At 36.1% G+C, this 25,474-nt stretch overlaps 1 protein-coding gene across 1 annotated transcript in view; it reads right to left on the reverse strand.

Moving 5' to 3' along the window:
* Positions 1-25,474, reverse strand: part of trp (transient receptor potential) — a 225,954-nt gene that overhangs the window by 140,528 nt on the left and 59,952 nt on the right. The window contains exons 7-8 of the mRNA XM_018550779.1: positions 21,743-21,882; positions 20,981-21,182 (exon numbers count right to left, since the gene is read on the reverse strand). Coding sequence (XP_018406281.1) covers positions 20,981-21,182; positions 21,743-21,882 — 342 coding nt within the window. The remainder of the gene's footprint in view (positions 1-20,980; positions 21,183-21,742; positions 21,883-25,474) is intronic.

The following is a 25,474-nucleotide window of genomic DNA, read 5'->3' on the forward strand; positions in this document are numbered from 1 at the left end:
GCGGTGGGGGCCGGACCGCGCCCGACGGACCTCGCGGAGGGGGGAGGACCGCGCGCGTTAGCTTACCGCGTTCGGAGGTCCCCGCGCCCATTTACCCCACGGTGACCACCACAATTCTTCCCGCGCGAATGCGTCAGCACCCTGTGACGTCATTTTTCTCTCCGTCATCCCCTACTGCGTCATCCTCTCCCTCCCGTGATGTCATACCCCTCGCCGTCATACCCCCTCCCCGTGACGTCATACCCTTCACTTAGTGTTTTATGTTGGTAAACCTGATTCAAAATTAAGTGCTTACGGAAAAAAGCTCAAAAGTGCTTACGGAAAAAAAGCTCAAAAGTACTTACGGGAAAAAGCTCAAACTAAAAAAAGCTCAAACTCAAATTTGACTTCTCAAAAAAAGCTCAAACTCAAATTTGGCCTAGAATTGGTGTATATACTCTACTAACGATGCATCAGATAATGATTAATAAGGGTGGAGGAATAACCTCACGCCGTTTGAGACTCGTGTAATTATTAATTCGTAAGGTATAAGGAATACTATATACATATATGAATCATTTAAAATCTAGCGATGCACCAGCTGTCAGAGTGATACATCCTTCAGATGCATATCACAGCTTGAAACCTTTTCAAATTTCTGTAAAAATTCATACGATAAATGTAAAATTCACGCTTAAGTAAACAATAAAAGATTCATTGGGCTGTCTTTGTCTTCACACAAAGAACTACTGTACTCAGACAAAACTTATGTATAAAAACTAGCGACGCTCGCTAGCCATAAACGCGTGCGATTTTCGTGCTGTAAGCGATGCTACGCAGGGGCGGAGTCCTGAGGAGCCCCCGTCAACTTAAAAATATACGAATTTCCATTTTTAAATACTGTAAATTAATAAAAATGCCGAGCCAGCTGATTCGGGGTAGGTTTGCTTTAGAAGATCAAAATTGCTGTTTCTCTCCCTCCGGAAACGATTATCATTCCAACCTTCGTGAGCTCTTTTTATGTGCGAGCGGAGGTACCTTTCCTTTGCAGTTTCGGTCGTCCAGTCATCGGGCCCTGTTTCAGCATCCTCGGAGAGAATTGATAGTGACTTCGCGCGCGCCTTTCCGGTTGTTTCTTATTCTCTCGTTATTTCATAGGATATTCTTCTAGCCTTCGTGAGCTCTTGTTACGTGCAAACGGAGGTCCCTCTCCTCAGCGGTCTCGGTCGCCCAGTCTCGGGCCCCGTTACTGCTCTCCTGAGAGAGTCGTATTTATTTACCCCGTTCTCGATTTCCGTTGCGAATAAATCCTGGCTACTCTCATTGATACAGGAGGGAAAATTAAATACCGCATGCATTCCCCGTAGATGCCCAACCGCGGTGGGCGAGAACGAGCATACAGGACCCTCGTACGAGAGTACACACGCACGGTCGATTTTGAGCCGTGGGTCCTTGAATTTAAAAGTTACACACAGGAGCAATCTCCTGTATACCATCCGGTTCCGAGTAACCATCCGGACCTACCGCCCACAGTGGAGCCCTCGCGGAAAAAACCACGAGCGATAACCGTCCAGGACGTCACAGGGAAATACAGAAATGATATAAACGACTACTTTCTATATGTTAATTATTAATAAAGTCGTATTTCTTAAAATCGTACCGTTCGATATAATACATTCTTTTGTTGTGCCTATGACCTCTATAGATTTGTAAACTCATAATTGCGTATAAAAATCTTGTCAAAGAACGCATGCTCCGCGTCCGGGAAAATTTCCAGAACCCCGGACGTGACAAGGGGATGCACGAAATGAGTTCTTCCGGAGGTCTAGCTACCCTCTGCGGAGGAACTGAAGAGAGGTCCTGCTCGAAAGGAAGGAGGCCTCAGGCATTGGTATTTGGCTCCGGACAGGTCATGGCTCTAAAAAAAACTGTTGCAGCAGTACAGTCAAAGAACGAGAAAACTGGTCATGAAGCCTAGAGAGTTCCGATTGTCGGGACGACAATCTATAATGGGCCTTCTACAATAAGCCATAAGTCATAAATCAGAAGTCAGAAGCTAGTTGCAAGCGAGTCAGTAATGCGTCATAAGATAGTAATAAGTCGGTAGTCCGTGACTGAGTGGAGATGGCCAAATTCCATCTCTTCTGACTTAGAGCTTATGATTACGTTATGACTGACCAATCAAAAAGCAGTATGTGTCCTGCCATTTCTTATGAGAAAACTGATTTCGTATAACCTAAAAACTGAATCGAGGATATTGAGATCAAAGTGATTTATATCATATATGAACAATATATTTTTAAATCATTCTTTAAATCATTTTATATATACATATATTTTTGATACATCTGTACTTTAACATAATATATTATCACGAAAGTAACTGATATTAAAATATCTATATAAATATACAATTTATACTAACTTCGATACATTGCACATCCTCCCTTCTCTTCCTCTCCCTCCTCCCTTCCCCACTACTCATCTTTTTCGTTTCATTTCACTATCTTGTCATATAATATGGATTTTTTCCATAAAATATATCGTTTAATTAACTAGTCTTTAAAAATTCTATCTCTAAAGATCTAAGAGGTACCATCCTTATACACTTATTTAATTCTAATGACATGTATCCTTTGTATGCATATGGGGCATTCCATGCCAAGTGGGCCACCCAATTTTTGGGCTTTCTCGTCGCAGCGCTCTTTTCGCTTGTCATTAGTGAGAGGCAAGTTTGAAAATGAAATGTAGAAGTTACCTTATAGAAAATTGAACGTTCTTTCACGTAAGAATACTCTTTTTTCGATCAGACCGGTTTAAGACGATGTTTGTCAGTTTTATGATATCAAATCTTTTATACCAGTGCTCGGAATTAGTTGCACATTTCGGGCCGATTTCTGAGGCGACGCCTACTGTCTCCCCACTACTACTCGAGCCTCAGCGGCCGAGCCGCCGATCGCTCACGTGACGCTGTGCCTCAGGAGCGTCGCGATACTTTCCAGTATGCTGGGAGTACATCTTCCGACAAATATCATTAAAATATTTTTTTTCTACGTGATTTTTATTTGAACAAATTTTTTTATTATTAGCATATTATGTATATATTCTATAATGATATAATTTTGACAATTATTACAGTATGATAATTACAATATTGAACAACAGTTTTCCACATCACCTCTGAGGTACTATTGTTGACGCGTTTTTTTTAAGTGATTTCCCCAGTAGGCCTATTCCACTAAAAAAAAATAACGAAAAAGCTGATTAAGTATATAGCTCGAGGAAAGCAATATTCTTTAATGTTAAATATTTATTAAAAAACGAACGAGGATGAAACTGAAATAATTAATTTACTTGAAATTTTAAATTTGACCTTCTGGGTCGTTTGCACGATTGTACTAGTGATGATACATCCACAGAGATTTCAGAAGTAGCATTTTGCATCATCGAGGATAACGATGCATCATTTTCAAAACGGAAAAACGTTCATGTTTAAAAGATGCATCATTATCCTCGATGATGCAAACTACTACGTCTAAAATCTTTGTGGATGTATCATTACTAGTACAATCGTGCTAACGACTCAGAAGGTCAAATTTAAAATTTCAAGAAAATTAATTATTCCCGTTTCATCCTCGTTCGTTTTTTTATAAATATTTAACATTAAAGAATATTGCTTTCCTTGAGCTATATACTTAATCAGCTTTTTCATTATTTTTTTTTAGTGGAATAGGCCTACTGGGGAAACCACTTTAAAAAAACGCGTCAACAATAGTACCTCAGAGGTGATGTGGAAAACTGTTGTTCAATATTGTAATTATCATACTGTAATAATTGTCAAAATTATATCATTATAGAATATATACATAATATGCTAATAATAAAAAAATTTGTTCAAATAAAAATCACGTAGAAAAAAAATATTTTAATGATATTTGTCGGAAGGTGTACTCCCAGCATACTGAAAAGTATCGCGACGCTCCTGAGGCACAGCGTCACGTGAGCGGTCGGCGGCTCGGCCGTCGAGGCTCGAATGGTAGTGGGGAGACAGTAGGCGTCGCCTCAGAAATCGGCCCGAAATGTGCAACTAATTCCGAGCACTGTTTTATACAAATGATACATGTCATTAGAATTAAGTAAATAAGGATAATATCACGTAGGTTTTTAAAGATGGTTCTACTAAACAGCAAATGTGATTGGTCAGTTTCACAGTCGATTAAGTAATTGACATTGGTGAAACTGGCCCAAATGGTTTTCTGACCAGCAGTACCCACTCTTAGCGCTTTTTTCTACCTTTTTTTTTAAAAGGTAAGTTTATATTTATGATTTATGGGAAAAATCCATATTATATGACAAGATAGTGAAATAAAACGAAAAAGATGAGTAGTGGGGAAGGGAGGAGGGAGAGGAAGAGGAGGGAGGATGTATAATGTATCGAAGTTAGTATAAATTGTATATTTATATAGATATTTTAATATCAGTTACTTTCGTGGTAATATATTATGTTAAAGTACAGATGTATCAAAAATATATATAAAAAATGATTTAAAGAATGATTTAAAAATATATTGTACATATATGAAGGAGAGTGAAAATGATAAGTAGTAGGGCGAGTCGAGGAGAAAAAAGGGGGAAGAAATGCAGTGAGTCGAAGTTTTAATAATTATGGTTGGATATCATTCTGTTTTAAATAATTTAAAGTTAAATTGTTAATATATTAATATACACAATATAGTCCTACAAAAAACTATTTAAAAATAAAGGGCTAAGTACCAGTTATGTAATTAATTCTTTAAAGAATTAAACGTTCTTCATAGCTTTCATTTTAAAAAAAATTAAATTATAAAGATAACACCAAGTAGGTTGTTAAATTCTACTAAACAGTAAATATGATTAGTCAATTCCGATTAAGTAATTGAGGTTGGTGTAATTCTACTAAACATAAAAGAGGATAACATCACGTAGGTTTTTAAAAAAATTAACCTTGGCATACATAATGTGGTATTCAAGTACATGTTCGTGTTAGTATTAGTCAAATCAGATGTAAAGTTGGGAACTGTTGGGTATTACTGCAGAAGAGAAGGGAGAGAGAATTGTGACATTACTTTTATACATACCTATTACCATGAAAATTGACTCAGATATTATTGAAGGTGCCAGTTCAAAGTAAACATAAGGATAGTACCTCTTGGGTTTATAAAGATAGAATTTAACTTGGCGTACAAATGATACGTGTCATTAGATTTAAGAAAATAATAAGATAAAAAAACAATAGTTCCCTTCTCTTCTTCTTCAGTTATATCCAACAGTTCCGAACTTTCTGATTTGACTAACAAGGGGAGGGCACATCCAGCATATCGCCAATTGAGATGAAAAAAATTCAGGTGATTCTTTGAACAAAAAAAAACGAATGCGTGTTTTGGGATTTTTCGAGATAGGGCCCTGATCGGTAAAAAAAAAATTTAATGTAAGTAAAAATACGACATTCATAATTAATTTAATTACAAAAATTATTTCTTATTTTTCATTATGTACATTAGATTTTGACCGTTATATTATATAATATAATATAATATTATTTTATAGAGAATTTCTACCAGGGTAACAGTAAATTAATTTAAATTTAAATTTATCGAGGTTAATTTAATGTTATCAACATACACATGAAATTACAATATGAAATGGTTAAAGTAACCAATATTAAAAATAAATGGAACATTATTAATAGTTGAAGAAATTATTGATTGAAGTAGACAATCTAGATTTTTAAAGATAGAATTGGTACATAATGAAAAATAAGAAATAATTTTTGTAATTAAATTAATTATGAATGTCGTATTTTTACTTACATTAAATTTTTTTTTTTTACCGATCAGGGCCCTATCTCGAAAAATCCCAAAACACGCATTCGTTTTTTTTGTTCAAAGAATCACCTGAATTTTTTTCATCTCAATTGGCGATATGCTGGATGTGCCCTCCCCTTGTAAGTCTAATTGGAACATGTACTTGAATACCTCATTATGTATGCCAAGGTTTTTTTATATAGATATTGATTTCTATTTCATTATCTTTCAGTAATAAAATGTATTACGTTAAAATAGACAATTTGGTATAAGAATTCTATTAAAATTAATACTGATCTTTTGTGATTTATTTTTGAAATATAAAAAATTATTATTTTGATCTCTCACCTAGATCACTATATCTGATTCAAGATTGTAGAGTACATAAGAATTCTTTTTAAATTAATACTCATCATTTGTAATTCATTTTTGAAATATAAAAAGCTGTTATTTCGATCTCTCACCTAGAACACTATATTTGATTCAAGATTTTGAAGCACATGTGTGTGAGTTACAGTTTTCAATCACGTGTATCTTCATAAAGTATACATTTTCAAAATATTATTCTAATTCATAATTAATCAATTGTGAGGAACGATTGTTCTGTTAATCAATTTCGTAATAACATTATACCAAAACACTTATTACGTTTATTAGTGTATTTGATTATGTATATTTAAAAGGTTTTGGCATTGGAATTAATACATATTGACTTCCATTGCATTATCTTTCAATAATAGAATGTATTATGTTAAATTATTTTAGAGAATGTCAATGTAGACATACTGGAAAAGCACCGTTCAGATACTATAACCAAGAAAGAGAAATCATAATAAAGTTCTTAATACTGAACATTAGAAAGAAACATACAATAACGAACTTAAAATCATATCACAGGTATAACACACTACGTATAATTAACTTTATAATAAACGTACATAAAAATGCACAGATATTCTTCTTTTACATCATTTATGCTTCTTTCTAATGTTTAGTGTTAAGAAATTATTATGATTTCTCTTTCTTGGTGATGGTATCCGAACAGTATTTTTCCAGTATGTCTAAATCGATGTTCTCTAAAATTTAACATAATACATTTCATTATTGAAAAATAATGCAATGAAAGTGAATATGTATTTATTCCAATGTCAAAATGTTACATACGTATAATCAACTATGCTAATAAACATAATAAATTCTTTTGGTATAATCAGAACAATCCTTTCTCACGATATTAATTATTAATTAGAATAATAATTTGTAAACGTATACTTATGAAGAAATACGTGATTGATAACTGGTTAACTTACACTCTAAAATCTTGAACTAGGTGAGAGATCAAACTATAACAGTTTTTTATATTTAAAAAATAAATCGCAAAAGATCAGTATTAATTTTAAAAGAATTCTTATGCCAAATTGTCTATTTCAACGTAATACATTTTATTATTGGAAGATAATGAAATACCATGAAAAATGACTCATATATTGTTCAGTATTCTAGCGTATTTTCATTTAGTTTTCATTTTGTATTGGCAGACTTGCCTAGTGACTACAGCGCCAAATTTCAGTTGCTTTCTTTTCTACCACGCAAGCGCATCTCGAGTCACACGAGTTAACGAATGTAACCGAATATTTTCATTTTTGAGCCAAATATAGCGAAAAGTTGATTAAGAATATTAGTTTTAATCATCTCATTTATACAGTCCACTCCACGAACAAACATTTTGGTCCTACGAGCACGGATCTTTCGACATCGATCAAGAGGTTAGGGTTTACTTGTCCGTTGTATCTACTCGATACAATTTGCTTGCAAGAATCAATGATCGCCCACCGAAATATCGCAATTAGAGTGGTGGAAAGGAGATCAACTCATTTGTAGGTTAGCAATAACACGCATTCACGAGAAATAGACAATCATAGCGAGTATCACAGCATCTTTGGTAAGTCCAACGAACTAGTAATATTCCAGTAATCACGCAAGTCAAATCACAATGCCAGAAGATCTGAACACTTTGAAAAAGCGCCGTGGTGCAGTTAAGTCTGCGCTAACGAGATTCAAGAATTTCTTAGATAATTACAATGCAGATATTGACGCAGAGGCGCTCAAAATGCGTCTAGAAAGAGCAAAATCATTATTAACAAATTTTGAGAAAATTCATTTAGAAATAGAAATAATTGAAGACACAGATAACGAAGCATCCAAACAAATATTCGAAGAACATTATTTTGAATATCTTGCCAGAGCTCAATCATTGTTAGACAATCATCTAAGAAATTCAGTTCCGAAAAATGTAATCGATTCAATTGCGCGTACCGCATCAAATATGTCAATGAATTCTGCACAGGTCGGATCAAACATTAAACTGCCATCCATCACTTTACCAAAGTTCGATGGAAAGTATGAAGACTGGCTTAGTTTTGAAGATAACTTTAGGGCATTAGTGCATAACAATTCAAAAATTCAGCCAGTGCAGAAATTCAATTATTTAAAGTCTTGTTTATTAGATAGTGCAGCACAAATAATACATTCACTCGCTTCCACAGATGAGAACTACGAAATAGCATGGAGGTTGTTATCAGAGCGATTCAACAACAAAAGAATCATTATTCAGAATCATGTTAGGGCGTTGTTTGAGTTATCCGCAATCACAAAGGAAACCACGTCAAGCTTAAACTCGTTGATTGATACAGCGCAAAAACACATTCAGTCTTTAAAGGCGTTAGGGCAGCCGACAGATCAATGGAATGGATTGCTTCTGCACTTGATCACTTCTAAATTAGATAAAGTCACATATCGAGAGTGGGAAAAATCTTTGGATGGCACAGAATTGCCAAATATCAATGACTTATGGAAATTTTTACGTAACAAGTGTCATGTGTTGCAGGCAGTCGCAAGCGAAACGTCTAATAGTAGCAAGGGAACCAATAAAACTCGTCAAGTTTTGTTGGAAGCACAATCGCAATCAAAGTGTTGTATCTGTAGCAAAAATCATAACATTGTATTTTGTGATAGCTTCAAACAATTAGATCACAGCAAAAGAGTAGATGTAGTCAAGAAGGCTGATCTTTGTTTCAACTGTCTTAGGTCAAATCATCAAATCAGTTCTTGCAACGCTGGCAATTGTAAGAAATGCAATAAAAGACACAACACTTTATTGCATCCATCAAAGACACAGACTAATGACACAGACATAAAAGATAATGTAAATCAGAACTCATCAGAGCAAACAGTACAACAATCACATACAACTTCGCAAGTTCTAGATTCAAAGATTCCTCTCAAGTCATTCTATCGACAGCAATGATAGACATCAAAGATTCTGAAGGAAATTTTCATACTTGCAAAGCTGTTTTGGACACTGGTTCACAGTCGAATTTCATTTCGAGTCAGTTGTGTGATAAGTTAAAGCTTCCAAAGAGATCTATCAATATTCCAATTCAAGGCATAGGCAATTCACTTTCACACATTAAACATTTAACCAATACTATCATAAGATCAAGAAGCAATGCATTCTCCCTTAATCTACGGCTATTAGTCATTTCAAACATAACCACATGGTTGCCGTCACAACCGATTGATCATTCTAAGCTCGGAATACCAGACAATGTACAACTTGCTGATCCTGAATTCTATAAGCCTACTCCGGTAGATATATTAATTGGAGCGGAACATTTTTATCAGTTGTTATGTGTAGGTCAAGTCAAATTAAAATCTCAACCCATGATCTTACAAAATACGCAATTAGGTTGGGTTGTAGCAGGCAAGGCGTGCGTTGCGAATTCTAATTATAGTTTACTTTGTCATTTCTCACGAGATAGCCTAGACAATTTGGTACAGCGTTTTTGGGAAACTGAAGAGCTGCCAGCGAAGAAGTTATTATCACCTGAAGAAGAGCAATGTGAAGCACATTTCATGAACACTTTCAAGAGAGAGGAAAACGGTCGCATTTCCGTGGGACTTCCGTTCAATTCAGAGAACAATTCACTGGGTGATTCTTTCAACAACGCAACAAGGAGATTCTACAGTTTAGAGAAAAGACTAATCGCGGATCCTCATTTGTATGAAGCTTATCGTGAGTTTCTTCAAGATTACGAGTCGCTGAATCACATGACTGAGGTGAATCAAGCAGATAACAATGGCTGCTACTATATTTCACATCACGCAGTTCTAAAGAGTAGCAGTCTCACTACAAAACTACGGGTGGTTTTCGATGCTTCAGCGAAGACTACTACAGACCTGTCATTGAACGATACATTGTTAACAGGACCTGTCGTCTAGAATGAACTTTTTGACATCATTATGCGATTCAGAACTCACAAGGTGGTTTTTACAGCAGATGTGCAACAGATGTACAGACAATTTTTGATCAACAAGGAGGATCGTCCCTTTCAAAGAATACTGTGGCGAAACAATCAGGATGAACCATTACGCACTTTTGAGCTCAACACCGTTACTTATGGCACTTCGTCAGCGCCATTTCTAGCAACCCGTGCTCTCTTGCAATTAGCGAAAGAAGAACAACATCGTTTTCCAGGAGGCGCAGAAGTTATCAGTCGAGACATGTATGTCGATGATTTACTGTCAGGAGCTCAATCTTTAGAACAAGCCTTAAAACTCAAAGAAGAAATTATACAACTGCTTGAAAGTGGAGGCCTAGTTCTTCGAAAGTGGGCATCAAACGTTCCGCAATTTATGCAATCATTCACTCATCAGAATAACGATCCACATCTGTTATTGAATTTGACGGAGATTCAAAAAACTTTAGGCATCTGTTGGATTCCGCAACAGGATCTATTGGTGTATCAAATTAACCTCACTCCAGAGCCGTCAAAAATCACAAAACGCATCATACTGTCCCATACAGCAACTCTCTACGATCCACTTGGTTTAGTAAGTCCCATCATAGTGGCAGCAAAGATACTTCTTCAGACCTTGTGGAAATTACATCTTGGCTGGGATGACACAGTACCTGATCACATATTGTCACAATGGAAACACTTTCGAGATGAACTACCAATCATCAATCAACTTGCCTTCCCTCGGCAAATTTGTATTTCTGATCCCATCGACATTCAATTACATGCTTTCGCTGATGCGAGCGAGGTGGCGTATGGAGCATGCATCTTTTTTCGATCAACAAACGAAGAAGATTCTCGTTTGATCAATCTAGTGTGTTCAAAGAGCAGAGTAGCTCCCTTAAAGAGGATCTCACTTCCACGTCTTGAGTTGTGTGCAGCGTTACTGTTATCACGATTGCTCACAGTTGTGCGTGACGCTCTCGGGCTGCCACTTCAAAGAATCATCTTATGGTCAGATTCCACAATAGTCTTACAATGGATTCGGACGCCGCCACATCGCCCCAAAACCTTTGTAGCAAATCGCATCACAGAAATTCAGCAGCATACTAAGCATTGTGAATGGAGACATGTTCCTTCCAAGGACAACCCTGCTGACATTATTTCGAGAGGATTAATGCCTAAGCAACTCATGGAATCACATTTATGGAAGCATGGTCCACCATGGCTTGGCCAAGAAGAGGAAACCTGGCCAAATCAAGAAAAATGCACATCAGAGGTACCAGAACTACGAACTTTCATCAGCAGCAACAATAACGATACCTGGAGTGTCTTGCATCGGTTTTCAACCGTCAACACACTGCAACGCGTAGTAGCTTGGTGCTATTGTTTTATTCATAATTCACAATCTAAGAGTAAGACAAACGGAGAATTATCAACGTCTGAGCTGCAACATGCAATGCGTAGCATAATTAGGATTGTTCAGCGAGAAACCTTTACAAGCGAGATCAAAGACTTACATAAGTCAAGGAAATTCTTATAACAAACACAGCAAGCTTCTGTCGTTAAATCCCTTTCTAGATTCCGATCACATTTTGCGAGTTGGGGGTCGTTTGAAACATTCAATCTTAACTTACAACCAAAAACACCCCATCATTTTGCCGGAAAAACACGTAATCACTAGCATGCTAATACGAAGTACTCATAAATTGTTAGCTCACGCGGGCCCACAGGCCACTTTATATGCTCTACGGCAGAAATATTGGATTATTAATGGCAGAAGTAAAATTCGTAAAATTCTACACGAATGCACAATATGTTTTAGAATGCGGCCTCAGTTCACAACATATCAAATGGGTGATTTACCCAGAGAAAGATTCTAGAGTTCACGACCCTTTATCAATGTCGGGATAGATTTCTGTAGTCCCTTCTTTATTAAAGAGAGAAAGCTTTACAATCGAAACAAAGTCAAAATTTATGTAGCAATTTTCATATGCTTAGCATCAAAGGCAATCCATTTAGAAGTGGTGAGTGATTTAACAACCGAAACTTTCTGTGCATCTTTGAAGAGATTTTTTTGTCGCAGAGGAAAATCACATCTTTTATTGTCCGACAATGCCACAAATTTTGTGGGAGCAAGCAATGATTTGCGAGAATTGTATGATTTCATCAAATCCGAATCATTTAATCAAGATATTTCAAAATGGTTAAGCAATCAAGAAGTTTCCTGGAAGTTCATCCAACCACGTTCTCCACATTTTGGAGGAATATGGGAAGCGGCGGTGAAGTCATTTAAATTTTACCTAGTTCGAATAGCTAAAAATACTTTGTTCACTTTTGAGCAATTCAATACATTAGTCATAGAAATTGAAGGGATTTTAAACTCCCGTCCGTTGACTCCAATTTCACAGAATCCCGAAGATTTGATTGCACTGACTCCGAGTCACTTCTTGATTGGCGATTCCTTACTTTCCGTACCAGAGTCAGATTTTATACATACTCCAACTAATCGATTATCAGCAACATATTCAAAAATTAAAGCGTGATTTCTGGAACCGTTGGCACAAAGAATATTTAAATGAGTTAAATCAACGCTCAAAGTGGAAATCACAAATTCCGCGTACTATCGCAGTCGGCGATCTAGTTTTAATCAAAGAAGACAATTCACCTCCCTTGAATTGGCCTATGGGCAGAGTACTTGAGACTCATCCTGGAAAGGATAACATCATTCGTGTCGTTACGATAAAAACAATTACAGGAGTGTACAAACGCAATGTAAGATCTTTAGCTATATTTCCTATTGATACTCCTCATTCAAAGCAATTGAACTAGATAGTTCATGGGGGGCGGAATGTTCAGTATTCTAGAGTATTTTCATTTAGTTTCCATTTTGTATTGGCAGACTTGCCTAGTGACTACAGCGCCAAATTTCAGTTACTTTCTTTTCTACCACGCGAGCGCATCTCGAGTCACACGAGTTAACGAATGTAACCGAATATTTTCATTTTTGAGCCAAATATAGCGAAAAGTTGATTAAGAATATTAGTTTTAATCATCTCATTTATACAGTCCACTCCACGAACAAACATATATTATTGAAGGTGCCATAAGATTTTTTACCATTTCATTATCTTCCAATAATAAAGATGTATTACGTTAAAGTAGACAATCTGGTAAAACAATTTAATAAGAATTCTTTTGAAATTAATATTGATCTTTTTTGTAATTTATTTTTAAAATACAAAAACTGTTATTTTGATCACATAGAACACTATATTTGATTCAATATTTTGGAGTACATAAGTATTCTTTTGAAATTAATACTGATCTTATATGTGATTCATTTTTGAAATCTAAAAAACTGTTATTTCTATCTCTCACCTAGAACACTACATTTGATTCAAGAGTTTGGAGTATATGTGTGTGAGTTAACCAGTTTTCAATCACGTGTATCTTCATAAGCATATATTTACAAATTATTATTATAATTAATAACTAATATTGTGAGGATACTTTATTACCATGAAAAATGACTCATATACTATTGAAGGTGCCAGTTCAAAGTAAACATACATAAAGTATATATTCTTTTGTTGCATATATACGAAATAATAATGATTTAACATTATTATTTTAAACATATAGTGTGCATTGTTAGGTAGTTAGAAGTTAGGGTAATTATGCATTATAACGGACCACCCTCCGATGACCTTGACCTTGACATATATTTTCAAGGTCATGATCCCTAGTGACTTTGAACAAATTTTAGCCGTCGCTCGTCCTTCGTTGAAAAGTTATTAACAAAAAAAGTTCTTTAATAAATCCTAACTTTTGGATATTACTGCACTCCGATGAGATAAGTTCCCTGCTGAATAAGGTACACAAAATGTTTCCGTTTATTTAATTTATTCAGAATTTATATTGTCAGAGATTGGGTATTCCTCAGCCATTATATTGAAGAAAGCGTCTAATCGTTCATGTGTATCAAATTTTTTTTTTAACATGAATTCTGCTAAGTAATAGACAAAATGGGATTGTTTACGACCATACCGAGGTATAATTCCGCGAATATCTCTCCACAAACGTTCCACAAAGCAACGGATTGGGTAAATGCTCTAGTTATAACTCGCAAACCAAATGGCAGTCTGAGAATTTGTTTGGATCCGAAAGATCTAAATAATAATATCAAGCAGGAACACTGTTTAATACCAACGCTTGAAGAAATCACTGCCAAATTGGCAGGAGCTAAGGTATTTAGTACCTTAGATGCGACTAGTGGATTTTATCAAATTCCGCTAGACAAAATAAGCTCAGATCTATGCACATTTGGAACACCATTCGGACGGTATAAATTTCTGAGATTGCCATATGGTATAAAATCAGCGTCAGAAGTTTTTCAAGAAAGGTTTAGACAAACGTTCGAAAATTGTGAAGGATGCGAGATATACATAGATGATATAATCATCTATGGTAAAGATAAAACAGAACATGATAACAGGCTAAGGAAAGTGTTGGAAACGGCAAAGGAAAATAAAGTCAAATTTAATTTAAGTAAAATGCCAGTTTGACAAGAACAGTATTAAGTATATGGAACATATTATAGGTGAAAATGGGATCTCACTAGACGAAAGCAAAATTATAGCTATCAAAGAATTGCAAACGCCAAAGGACAAAGGGGCGTACAGCCAATACTGGGGATGTTAACGTATGTGAGTAAGTTCATACCAAAATTTTCATGTGAGACTACGCCACTTAGAAATCTGTTAAAAAAAGATATAATTTTTGCGTGGGTTCTGAACAACAGAAGGTATTAGAGTCCTTAAAAGATAAGTTAATAACTAAGCCAGTATTGCAATTCTTTGATGCTAACAAAGATATAATAATTTCAGTTGATAGCTCTAAAGCAGGCGTAGGGGCAGTCATATTACAGAACAATTTACCGTGTGCGTATGCCTCTAAAGCATTAACAGAAACTCAACAGAGATATGCGCAGATAGAGAAGGAAATGGCAGCCATATGTTTCGGATTAAATAAATTTCACGAATATATTTATGGAAATAAAGTAGTGGTAGAAACAGATCATCAATCGTTGATATCTATATACAAGAAACCGCTTAGTAAATGTCCACCTAGGTTACAGCGAATGCTATTACAAATACAAAAGTATGATCTAGAATTAAAATATAAACCTGGGAAACAATTAATTATCGCAGACACGCTGTCTCGCGCATATAGAAACAGTAAGTCAGACGACGACTTTGATAGTGAGATACAAGCACAAGTATGTTTAGTAATATCAGAATTAAATGTCACGGAAGAAAAATTACAAGAAATCAAGAACGAAACGACAAAAGACAAAGAATTACAAGACTAAAAGAAGTTATCCTGAATGGGTGGCCGAACAACCACAGGAAATTAAAGGATACGGTAAAACCGTACGCTAAATATAAAAGTGAGTTAACATTAAATGTTAACCTTGTTTTTAGAAACAACAGTTTAGTTATACCGTGTAAATTAGGAAAAGAAATGTTAAACAAAATACACTATAATCATTTGGGTGTAAAAAAAGTGCTTGTTTCTCGCTAAAGAGTCAGTATTTTGGCCTACAATGAGCAACGAAATAAGGCAAATGGTAGAATCATGTCACTTGTGCATAAAATACGCAAAGTCACAAACGTCAGAAGAGTTAATACCGCATGAAATAAAAACGTTGCCTTGGAATAAAGTAGGATGCGATTTATTTGAACTACAAGGAGAAAAATACTTGTTAGTGATTGATTTATTATTCTAAATACATAGAGATAGAGAATTTAGAAGGTAATACAAGTAGTAATAAGATAGTAAACGTCCTCAAGGCAATATTTGCGAGACACGGAATACCGTTAACAGTGATAAGCGATGGAGGACCACAATTTTCGTCACAGGTATTCGAAAAGTTTGCAAAGGAGTGGGAATTCACTCATGTCCGTACTTCGCCAACGTATGCACAATCAAATGGGATGGCTGAAAGAGCCATACAAACAGCAAAGAAAATATTTAAAAAAGTGTTAGAGGATAGAAAGGACATTTATTTAGCATTATTATGTTACAGAAATATGTCTGTGTTAGGAAATTACTCACCCTCGCAAATATTTATGAGCAGGAAATTACGTACTACAATTCCTGGTAATAGTTATAAATTACTGCCTAAAGTAATAAATAGAGAGAGATATAATGAACTGATAAATAAAGGGCAAGTAACGGAAAAACAGTATTATAATAAGGGGAAATATAAATCATTACCTGATATTAAAAACGGAACTGAAGTAGTAGTACAATTAAAACCAAAAGGTAACTGGTTGCCTGAAGTTGTAATACGGAAAGTTAGAGACAGAACGTACATTGTAAAAACAGACAGTGGTTCAGAATATTATAAGAAATAGAATGTTTATACGAGTAGTAAAACATGCTAGAAACAAAAAGTTACATGAGAACAACTGCCTGTTTCAACCCGTAGGGGATGATGTAGAATGGAGGTCAAGTAAATGTTATATAGAGCTAGACAGTGAAGTGAATGAAGAATCAGTGATTAGTAGTGAAAATGAGACGGAGTCAGAGTATGATACAGCAACAGGTAGTGATTCAATGTCTGGCGATACAGAGGTAGGTGATAGAGATAATGAACAAGAGAACTTGAGCTCGCGAAATCCCAAAGCAACAAGGAGTGGCAGAATAATAAAACAACCAGACAGGTTAAATCAGTAACTCTGGGTTTTTAGAGAAAAAGGGGGATGTTAGGTAGTTAGAAGTTAGCCGTAAGGGGCTCATGAGAACCGTGAGTTAAGGTGCATGCGACGCACCATCTAGATGCATAGATACTTACTGTATGGCCGTTGCACATGGCCGCACGACGCTTACTTACAATACAGTATATTTGTAAGAGATATCAAGCATATTCATTCCATCCACCCATCATCCTTTACATGCATGTGTTGTTAAATCATTATTACGTATATATGCAACAAAAGGATATACATTTTATGAATGTTCACTTTGAACTAGCATCTTCAATGATATATCAGTTTGTTTTCTAACGTCGAAAGTGTCGGTTGCATTGCATTACCTTCAGAATTTAATGTACTTTTATTATTGTAATGTACTACTGCACTTGTCAACTATTTTGATACCACTCTTATTTAGGGCAACATTATTGTCGACAAGCTTTGCATTAGTCACATCCAAGATTATAGCACTGGCATCAAGAACTTTCAATGTACTCGGATCTAATGTCTTTATATTATTATCGTTTTATGGTATTTCCTCCTCCAAATTGAACATCATTTTGATCAATTACTTCTAAATTGTGTACCTGCAAAATATATAAATATTTAGATAATTTCAATCATTTTTTTCAGAAATTACGTTTATTAGCGTATTTGATCATTGATTATATGTAATAGATTTCATTGGTATAATGTTATTACGAAATTGATTATATCAGAACAATCCTTCTTCACGATATTAATTATTAATTAGAATAATAATTTGTAAACATATACTTATGAAGATATACGTGATTGAAAACTAGTTAACTTACACTCCAAAATCTTGAATCAAATATAGTGTTCTAGGTGAGAGATTAAATTATATATATAAAGTATATATATATGTATATATATATAAAACAGTTTTTTACATTTTAAAAATAAATCACAAAACATCAATATTAATTTTAAAAGAATTCTTATACAAAATTGCCTATTTTAACGTAATACATTTTATCATTGAAAGATAATGAAATAGTACCATTAATATTACCATGAAAAATGACTCATATATTATTGAAGGTGCCAGTTCAAAGTAAACATACATAAAATATATATTCTTTTGTTGCATATAAACGTAATAATGATTTAACATTGCTATTATAATGTAGATTGTAATAAAGCTCAATAAATTTAAAACTAATGGAGAGAAACAGAGTTACGATCCAAAAAATTCTTTATAAACTTACTATTATAAACAACTAGTGTACATGTGTTGTTAAATCATTATTACGTACATATGCAACAAAAGGATATACATTTTATGAATGTTCACTTTGAACTGGCACCTTCAATAATATATCAGTTATTATACTTTACATGTTAATATATTTTATTATTAGATAATTATTTAAAGTTTTGAAGATTTCAATACTAAAACCAAGTAATTTTATGTTTTGAGTAACTGTATCAAATAAGTTTTATCTTTATTATTATAAAAGAATTGATTGTTTGTGCTGTATTTTATCTTTAGATTTATTGAAGGGAAAAGAAAAGGCAAGAGTCTTTTAAATCCATACCTTTCTTCTTTTCAGACTTTTCCTATCAACAAAGTACAAAGAATCAATTTTTTAAATAATTATATAAGGAAAAGAGAATACAAATTAAGGTATCTACCAAACAAATAAATAACAGATCTGGAGACACGGTAGTGTCTCGGTAAATAAGTAACCTAACCAAATGCTGTAAAAAGAAAATAATTATATAGAAAATAATTTGTATTCTTACAGCGGAATTACAGCAGAGAATTTGTCTAATAAAGCAGAAAATATCTAACCTCACTTACGTGTTCGTCTATTCTATGCCATCGATGTAACAGATTTCCTAATCTTAATCCTTCGTTATTGCTCAGAATCTTTATCCGACTTAACGATCGTACAGATCGCAGAGATCGATATTTATTCTAACCTCACTTACGTGTTCGTCTATGCTATCGATGTGACTGATTTTCTAACCTCAATCCTTTGTTATTGCCGAGACTTTTAATAATTCGACTTTAACGATCGTACAGGTCACAGCGATCGATATTGTAGATTTATAGTTACCTATCGCGACCACATTTATCTCTTGCGCCAAAAATTCCAAAATGCATTTCCTCACTCCGTAGCTGACAACAACGACGACAACGACGACGACGACGACGACGACGACGACGACGACGTTGCTTACAAACAAACCCATTTCCTCGAAGGCGAACACCTAGACACTTACTTCCTCGAAGGCGAACACCTAGACACTCACTTGCTTGAAATCAAACATGTAGACACCCACTTCCTCGACGGCGAACACCTAGACGTCCATTTCCTCGACGGCGAACACCTAGACACTCACTTCCTCGAAGACGAACACCTAGACACTCACTTCCTCGAAGACGAATACGTAGACGCCCACTTCCTCGAAGGCGAACATCTAGACACTCACTTCCTCGAAGACGAACACGTAGACACCCACTTCCTCGAAGGCGAACACCTAGACACTCACTTCCTCGAAATCAAACACGTAGACACTTATACTTTCTCAACGACGTACATATCTCTATTTCGATATTTCAATTTTTATATTTATATATATAATAATAAATATTTTATATTATATTGAATAATATTTTTAATTATAAGAGTTAAATTGCGCGCGCGTCATATGTGATACAGCATGCAACACTGGTCTGCTGGTTAGATATAGATAGATAGAGTGAGATGATAGATTGATAGAGTGAGATAACACATAAAGTCAAAGGCCCTCTATTATCGAAAAAACGAGATGGACATTTTCTCTGGTCGACGATGTTAATGACGACGTTTCTTAAAAATCGATGAGATGAAAATTTACAGATCCGGACTTTGCGTCGCGATATCTCCGCTCGTAGGGCACGTAGAAAAAAAATAAAAGCACTTTTATCATACAATTTAAGTATTTCCTGTCGATTGAGCGTATGTAGAACTTGATCGATTCAGCCGTTACTGAGATCTGATCATCTCGACTCCGAAAAATTCTCAGTTTCGCGTAAAAGAGGCACGGCAGTATCGCTTGGCTTAGCGCCGTGGCTACTTTATGCGAATTTGAGAATTTCGGGGGATTGAGATGATTAGATCTTAGTAACGGCTGAACCGATCAAGTTCTACATACGCTCAAATTTCCTCTACTTTCTTGAATATTTCCGAAATTCGGAAATTTTTCCGTCCGTTAATGTTATCACTTGCAATTCTTATAAAGTTGCTAAAAAGCACTCCGTTTCTTTGCCATCCCAAATGGTTGGCTTCTTTTTATCATTTTTGTTCATTATTACAAAATAATGCAAACACAATACGTTTGATCACGTTCGAATATTGTACAGCGCAGTTTGGATTCGTATTTTGTTGACAAATTACCTCGTTACCAAATAATCTCGATTTGATTGGTCTGTTTTCTGTTCCTGCACTAAACTGAACTAGAATTCTATTTCTCGTTTTCGACAAATGCCAAACATAAACCTATCTCACTTTAAGTTCTGAACGTGTACACTAGTTCAGCCACAGAAAACAGATCTGGTGTTTCCACCTAATCTCATTTGGACTCAACCCTAAAATTTTATAGGATAGGGTTCTTGGTGTTTCCACCGCATGAGCTTTCAATTTGATTCGACTCTGACCCGATTCGAACCTTCGGTGAAAACTTAGGCTTGGTGTTTCTACCGCATGAGCGCTCAACTCGATTCGACTCTGACCCGACTCTAACCCGATTCGACTCTGACCCGACTCTAACCCGATTCGAATCCTCGGTGGAAACTCAGTCATTTATAGAAATTAGACAGAAATCCTATATGATTTTATCTAAATCTATATCATACCTATCGGGCAACACGCACGCACGCACGCACGCACGCACAAAGAGAGTTAAAATATAATAAAATTTCGTTATTGTTAATATATAAGTTATCTACAATTTTACATCGTTATTTTTCAATCCTGGAGAATATCTTATAAAAATGCAAAAACGGTTAAACTAGGTAATTTTAATTGCGATCGTTTAAAAGGTTTCAAAAGACTTGCAAAGAAGAAAGGTAAGAGTTAATAATTACGTTGTATTGAGCGCGGAATTCTTGCTCCATTTTGCTGAGACGACGCAGTTCCCATGAAAGCTCGAAAGCTGTCAAAAGCGGGTCTCTTGATGAAAGCGCGATTAGAGATGACGAAGTGAGTGCTCGGTACGCGTTTATTCGAGACTGCGAGTGTCGGAGGGAATCTTGTTCGCTGGACATGACACATTCATCGCAACCGCACCTACAATAATAAAATAGCAGTGCTGCTTCTTCTCATCTCAATAAACTTGTTTATATACGGATGAAAACATTAATTAACATAATCTTGCACAAAAAAGTTCGAGACATTAAATACTTTATAGTTTATCTGATTTAAAATGTAAGGTATATAATAAAATAATCAATTCAGAACTATTATTACTGTTAAGGTTTGCAGAAAGTAAGCACTTTTGTGCGTTATAAAGTATGAATATAATCAATAATTCCTCACAGCGATCTTGGAATTATTTTATTCTTGTCATTTATGAAATATTAAACAAGGATAAATGATGTTCATGAGAGCTGTAAACGTCAAATAAAACCTAAATACAACATGCGGCTCTGAATCTGAACAATCTGTAATCAAAACAAGATAAATCTGAACCAAAGGGAAAAAGAAATGAAAATATAATAAATTGGATAATATAACCAAAAAGATTATATAGTTCAACAAACATTGCTTCGATAAATTTGATCACGAATTTCTTACAATTATAGAACTATTATAAGAAAATATGTTTTACATCTTTTGTAAATCTATACCTAGCATCGTGCGGTGTGGGAAGAGTCGCGCCACGATCTAACAATAGTTTCAGTATTTCATAATTATTTTTGTGTGCTGCTAAAATCAATGGAGTTATATCAGATGTAAAGTTTGATGATGAATCTGCGGCTTCCCAACTCTGAAACAAAAAAAGAAAGGATCGTTTCTGTTTTTAGAATAAATAAAATAAAACAAATTATAAGAAAAAATTTTTTGATAAAATTACTATATTCTTGATAAAAAAAATTATCTAATTTAGATATCAAATTAATGCAATTAACAAGGGAGATTAGGTAACTTAAAAATTCAAAAAATTCTGAAACTGTATGCAAGTAGAGTAGTTCATCCGTAACACAAAACTATTTTTGTAGGTGCGGAATTTTACTCTAAGAGGGTAAATCACCCCTTTGAAAAAATCGATTTTTTTCTTTCGAAACAAATATCGTCGAAATATAAGAGAGACAAAAAAATTTCCAATATAAAAATTGAATGGTATCAAGAGTATATATATATACTTTAGAAATATAATAAAAAAATTTTTTATTTATTTATTTATTTATAGATTACCCCACCCACACTCCTATTTTAAAAAGTTATTAAATTTTTATATAATTAAAATTAAAGAGCATTTCATACTGAAAACAACGATATATATATTATAATTATGTTAGGCAAACATTTTTCAAATATAAACGGAAACGTTTCTATATGCGAGCCCCGTACGTATTTGCCTCATACCGCGTTGGCTGTGTGAAGTAGTTTGAAAGGTAAATACAATAAATGCATCAGTACAGTATCAGTACAGCAGCAACTATCGAAATAAGTACTTTTATATAACAACAATACTACTAATAATAATAATAATAATAATAAATTAAAATTAACAATAAACCTCCCAGGTCAAGAATAAATTGAGCAATAATGGTTGTTAAATATATCTATAAATTTATTATAATGATAACATTAATATACGGTACGTTTCAACTTCACAGAGTCCTCATCAGCCGTAAAAACCCCTTAACAGATGAAACCAATTTCCTCTTAAGACATCCGAAATTACTACGACCACACTATATGTCCTAACTGTGCAGATGGTCACACGTTAGTGACAAAGATTCAATACATATCCAGTCAACCAGACCCCCCATTCCACCCCACCCACATGTTTACATTTCTATCCATCGTCAGAAACACGTTTAAGCAAATGAACATATATGTCATCGAGAGATTCAGTATCCTTTTTGAAATTAATACTATTTAACTGTTCTTTTATATGTAATGTCGCTGATATTAATCTCTTATTATAATTAGATTCGGAGTCCATAATTTTCGTATTGTTACTGCGATTAATGTTCACGCTCCTTTTTTTGTGAGCAATATCTTTAATCGGAAGGATTGCGGGATCTGGGTTTCTCGAGGGCATCGAATAACTCCCGTATGCAGACACAAGTTAACTTTATTTCTCCTACGAATACACGTGCTGTGACGAATTTAGCGAACACACGATCGTCGCGTAAGGTCTCTTCTCTCGCACTGCCTAAATCCGCGGAAAGGTATGCGCCGCAAGGAATTGCGGGCTTTTCGCTAATCAGCCTATCAACGCGCGAAATTATGGCATGTTTGCCGCGCGTCCAATAAGGAACCGACAGCCTACAGAATCGCGGAATATGGCTTTGGTTACGCACGATCGTCGTGTACCAAATTTATCGGAGCAAAACAAAAGGGACATACGTATGTCCTCGAAGAGACGTCTAGAAACGTTTTCCAATTGAATCTATAATGCCACGGATAATCCGGAACATACCGCCCGCCTCGCATATTGATAGGATGCGAAACGTCGGCTGGTTAATTCAATAAGTACAACTTTGAATAAAATATAGAAGAATTGTAGTGCGCCTTGAACAATAATAATGAACGAAATAATTATATAGTCTGTTATATACAGGATGTCGCATTTGACGTACAACTATCAAGGAGTCTTTAGCTCCAATGCATCGCTCCCGGAGGATACCGGTAAATGGCAGATTTGAGCTATTGGACGTTTGTATTGAGAGTTTGCCGTACGCACCGTGACGACGCGAACATATCCATCCGAGCCCGGATGCACTTGCACCACGCGGGCTAGCTCCCACTTTGAAGGGGGCAACAACGGATTTCTCACGATGACAAGATCGTTTACTGCTACGGCCGATTGCGGCGTAGACCATTTTTTACGAGTTTGTAACGATTGCAAATAATCTGTCGACCAAGAGCGCCAAATCTGCTCTTGCATCGCTCGCACGAGTTGCCACCGTGACAATCGGTTGGCATTGATATCGAGCACTGACTCTTCCGGTACGGCGACTAGAGGGCGGCCTATTATAAAGTGACCTGGAGTCAACGCGGACATATCGTTGGGATCGTCCGTTAGCGCAGCTATCGGGCGTGAATTTAAGCATGCCTCGATCTGACACAGCAGAGTCGCAAATTCGGTCTTCGACAGCGTACGCGATCCGATAACTCGTTTTAGATGAAACTTAAAACTCTTAACACCCGCCTCCCAAAGCCCTCCAAAATGAGGCGCGGCAGCGGGAATGAAGTGCCATTGTATTTCATCGTGCGTGAGGGCGTCCTTTAACGCAGGGTCCGCACACACTGACCGGAAGTGTCTACGAAGTTCTTTATCTGCACCATGAAAGTTGGTGCCGTTGTCGCTGTACATGTGCGTCGGGAGGCCGCGTCGACTAACGAAGCGATAGAAGGCGGCAAGAAAGCCAGCTGTAGAATAGTCTTCTACAGTTTCTAAATGTATAGCTTTCGTTGCGAGACAAATGAACAGGGCGACATAATGTTTGGAGGTTTTTTGACCACGTCCGACAACCGAGATTATTCCAAACGGCCCTGCGTAATCGACGCCTGTATGAGAAAAGGGCGGCGAAGGATTTACTCGTGGGGGAGGCAGATCCCCCATCAGCTGAACGGACGTTCTGGCGGAATAACGCGTGCATATCACGCATTGGCGAATATGCCGTTTTACAAGACCACGACCACCGAGGATCCAGTAATTTTGTCTGAGAGTACGCAACGTAAGCTGAGTACCTCCGTGAAGTGTTGCTCGGTGGGCTTGGTCTATCAGAAGCTCTGAAACACGATTTTTCGGCAGCAGAACGGGGTGCCTTTCGGCATATCCTAGGGCGGCATTTTTTAACCGCCCGCCAAGACGGAGTAATGAGTCTGTTCCCATCAGGGGGTGTAATGTATTCAGGGAACTAGATTTAGATACCGGAATATTATTAGAGACCGCGTTCCACTCCTTTGGGAAGTGAATTTTTTGCGTGAGCCGAACCCAAAATCGCGCGGCTTCGCGTAGTTCGGCAACATCGATCGGCAACTTCTTTGTCGGTAGGGATGCGGTCCTCCCTTTTAAATTTGCTATAAATCGGCGAACGTACGCCGTTATTCGGACTAGTCGAGTCCAACTGGAGTACTTGTGAAGAAGCTCCCACTCTAGCTCGCCATTGACGTGGTGCGCGTTAGATTTTCGTTCTTCGACGGAAATTTGCGCGGCGTTCGTCGCGTCCATAACGGGATTATGTTTCGGCCATGAAGTGGAGGCCCTTTTCAGCCAAGGCGGTCCGGACCACCACAGTTTATGTGACGCGAGTTCTGCAGCTGAAAGCCCACGCGAGGCGCAATCGGCTGGATTCTCGCGGGACGAGACGTGATTCCAGCTAATTGAAGGCAGCGACGTT

This window comes from Cyphomyrmex costatus, unplaced genomic scaffold, assembly GCF_001594065.2.
Source record: "Cyphomyrmex costatus isolate MS0001 unplaced genomic scaffold, Ccosl1.0 scaffold129, whole genome shotgun sequence".
Taxonomy (NCBI): Eukaryota; Metazoa; Arthropoda; class Insecta; order Hymenoptera; family Formicidae; genus Cyphomyrmex; species Cyphomyrmex costatus.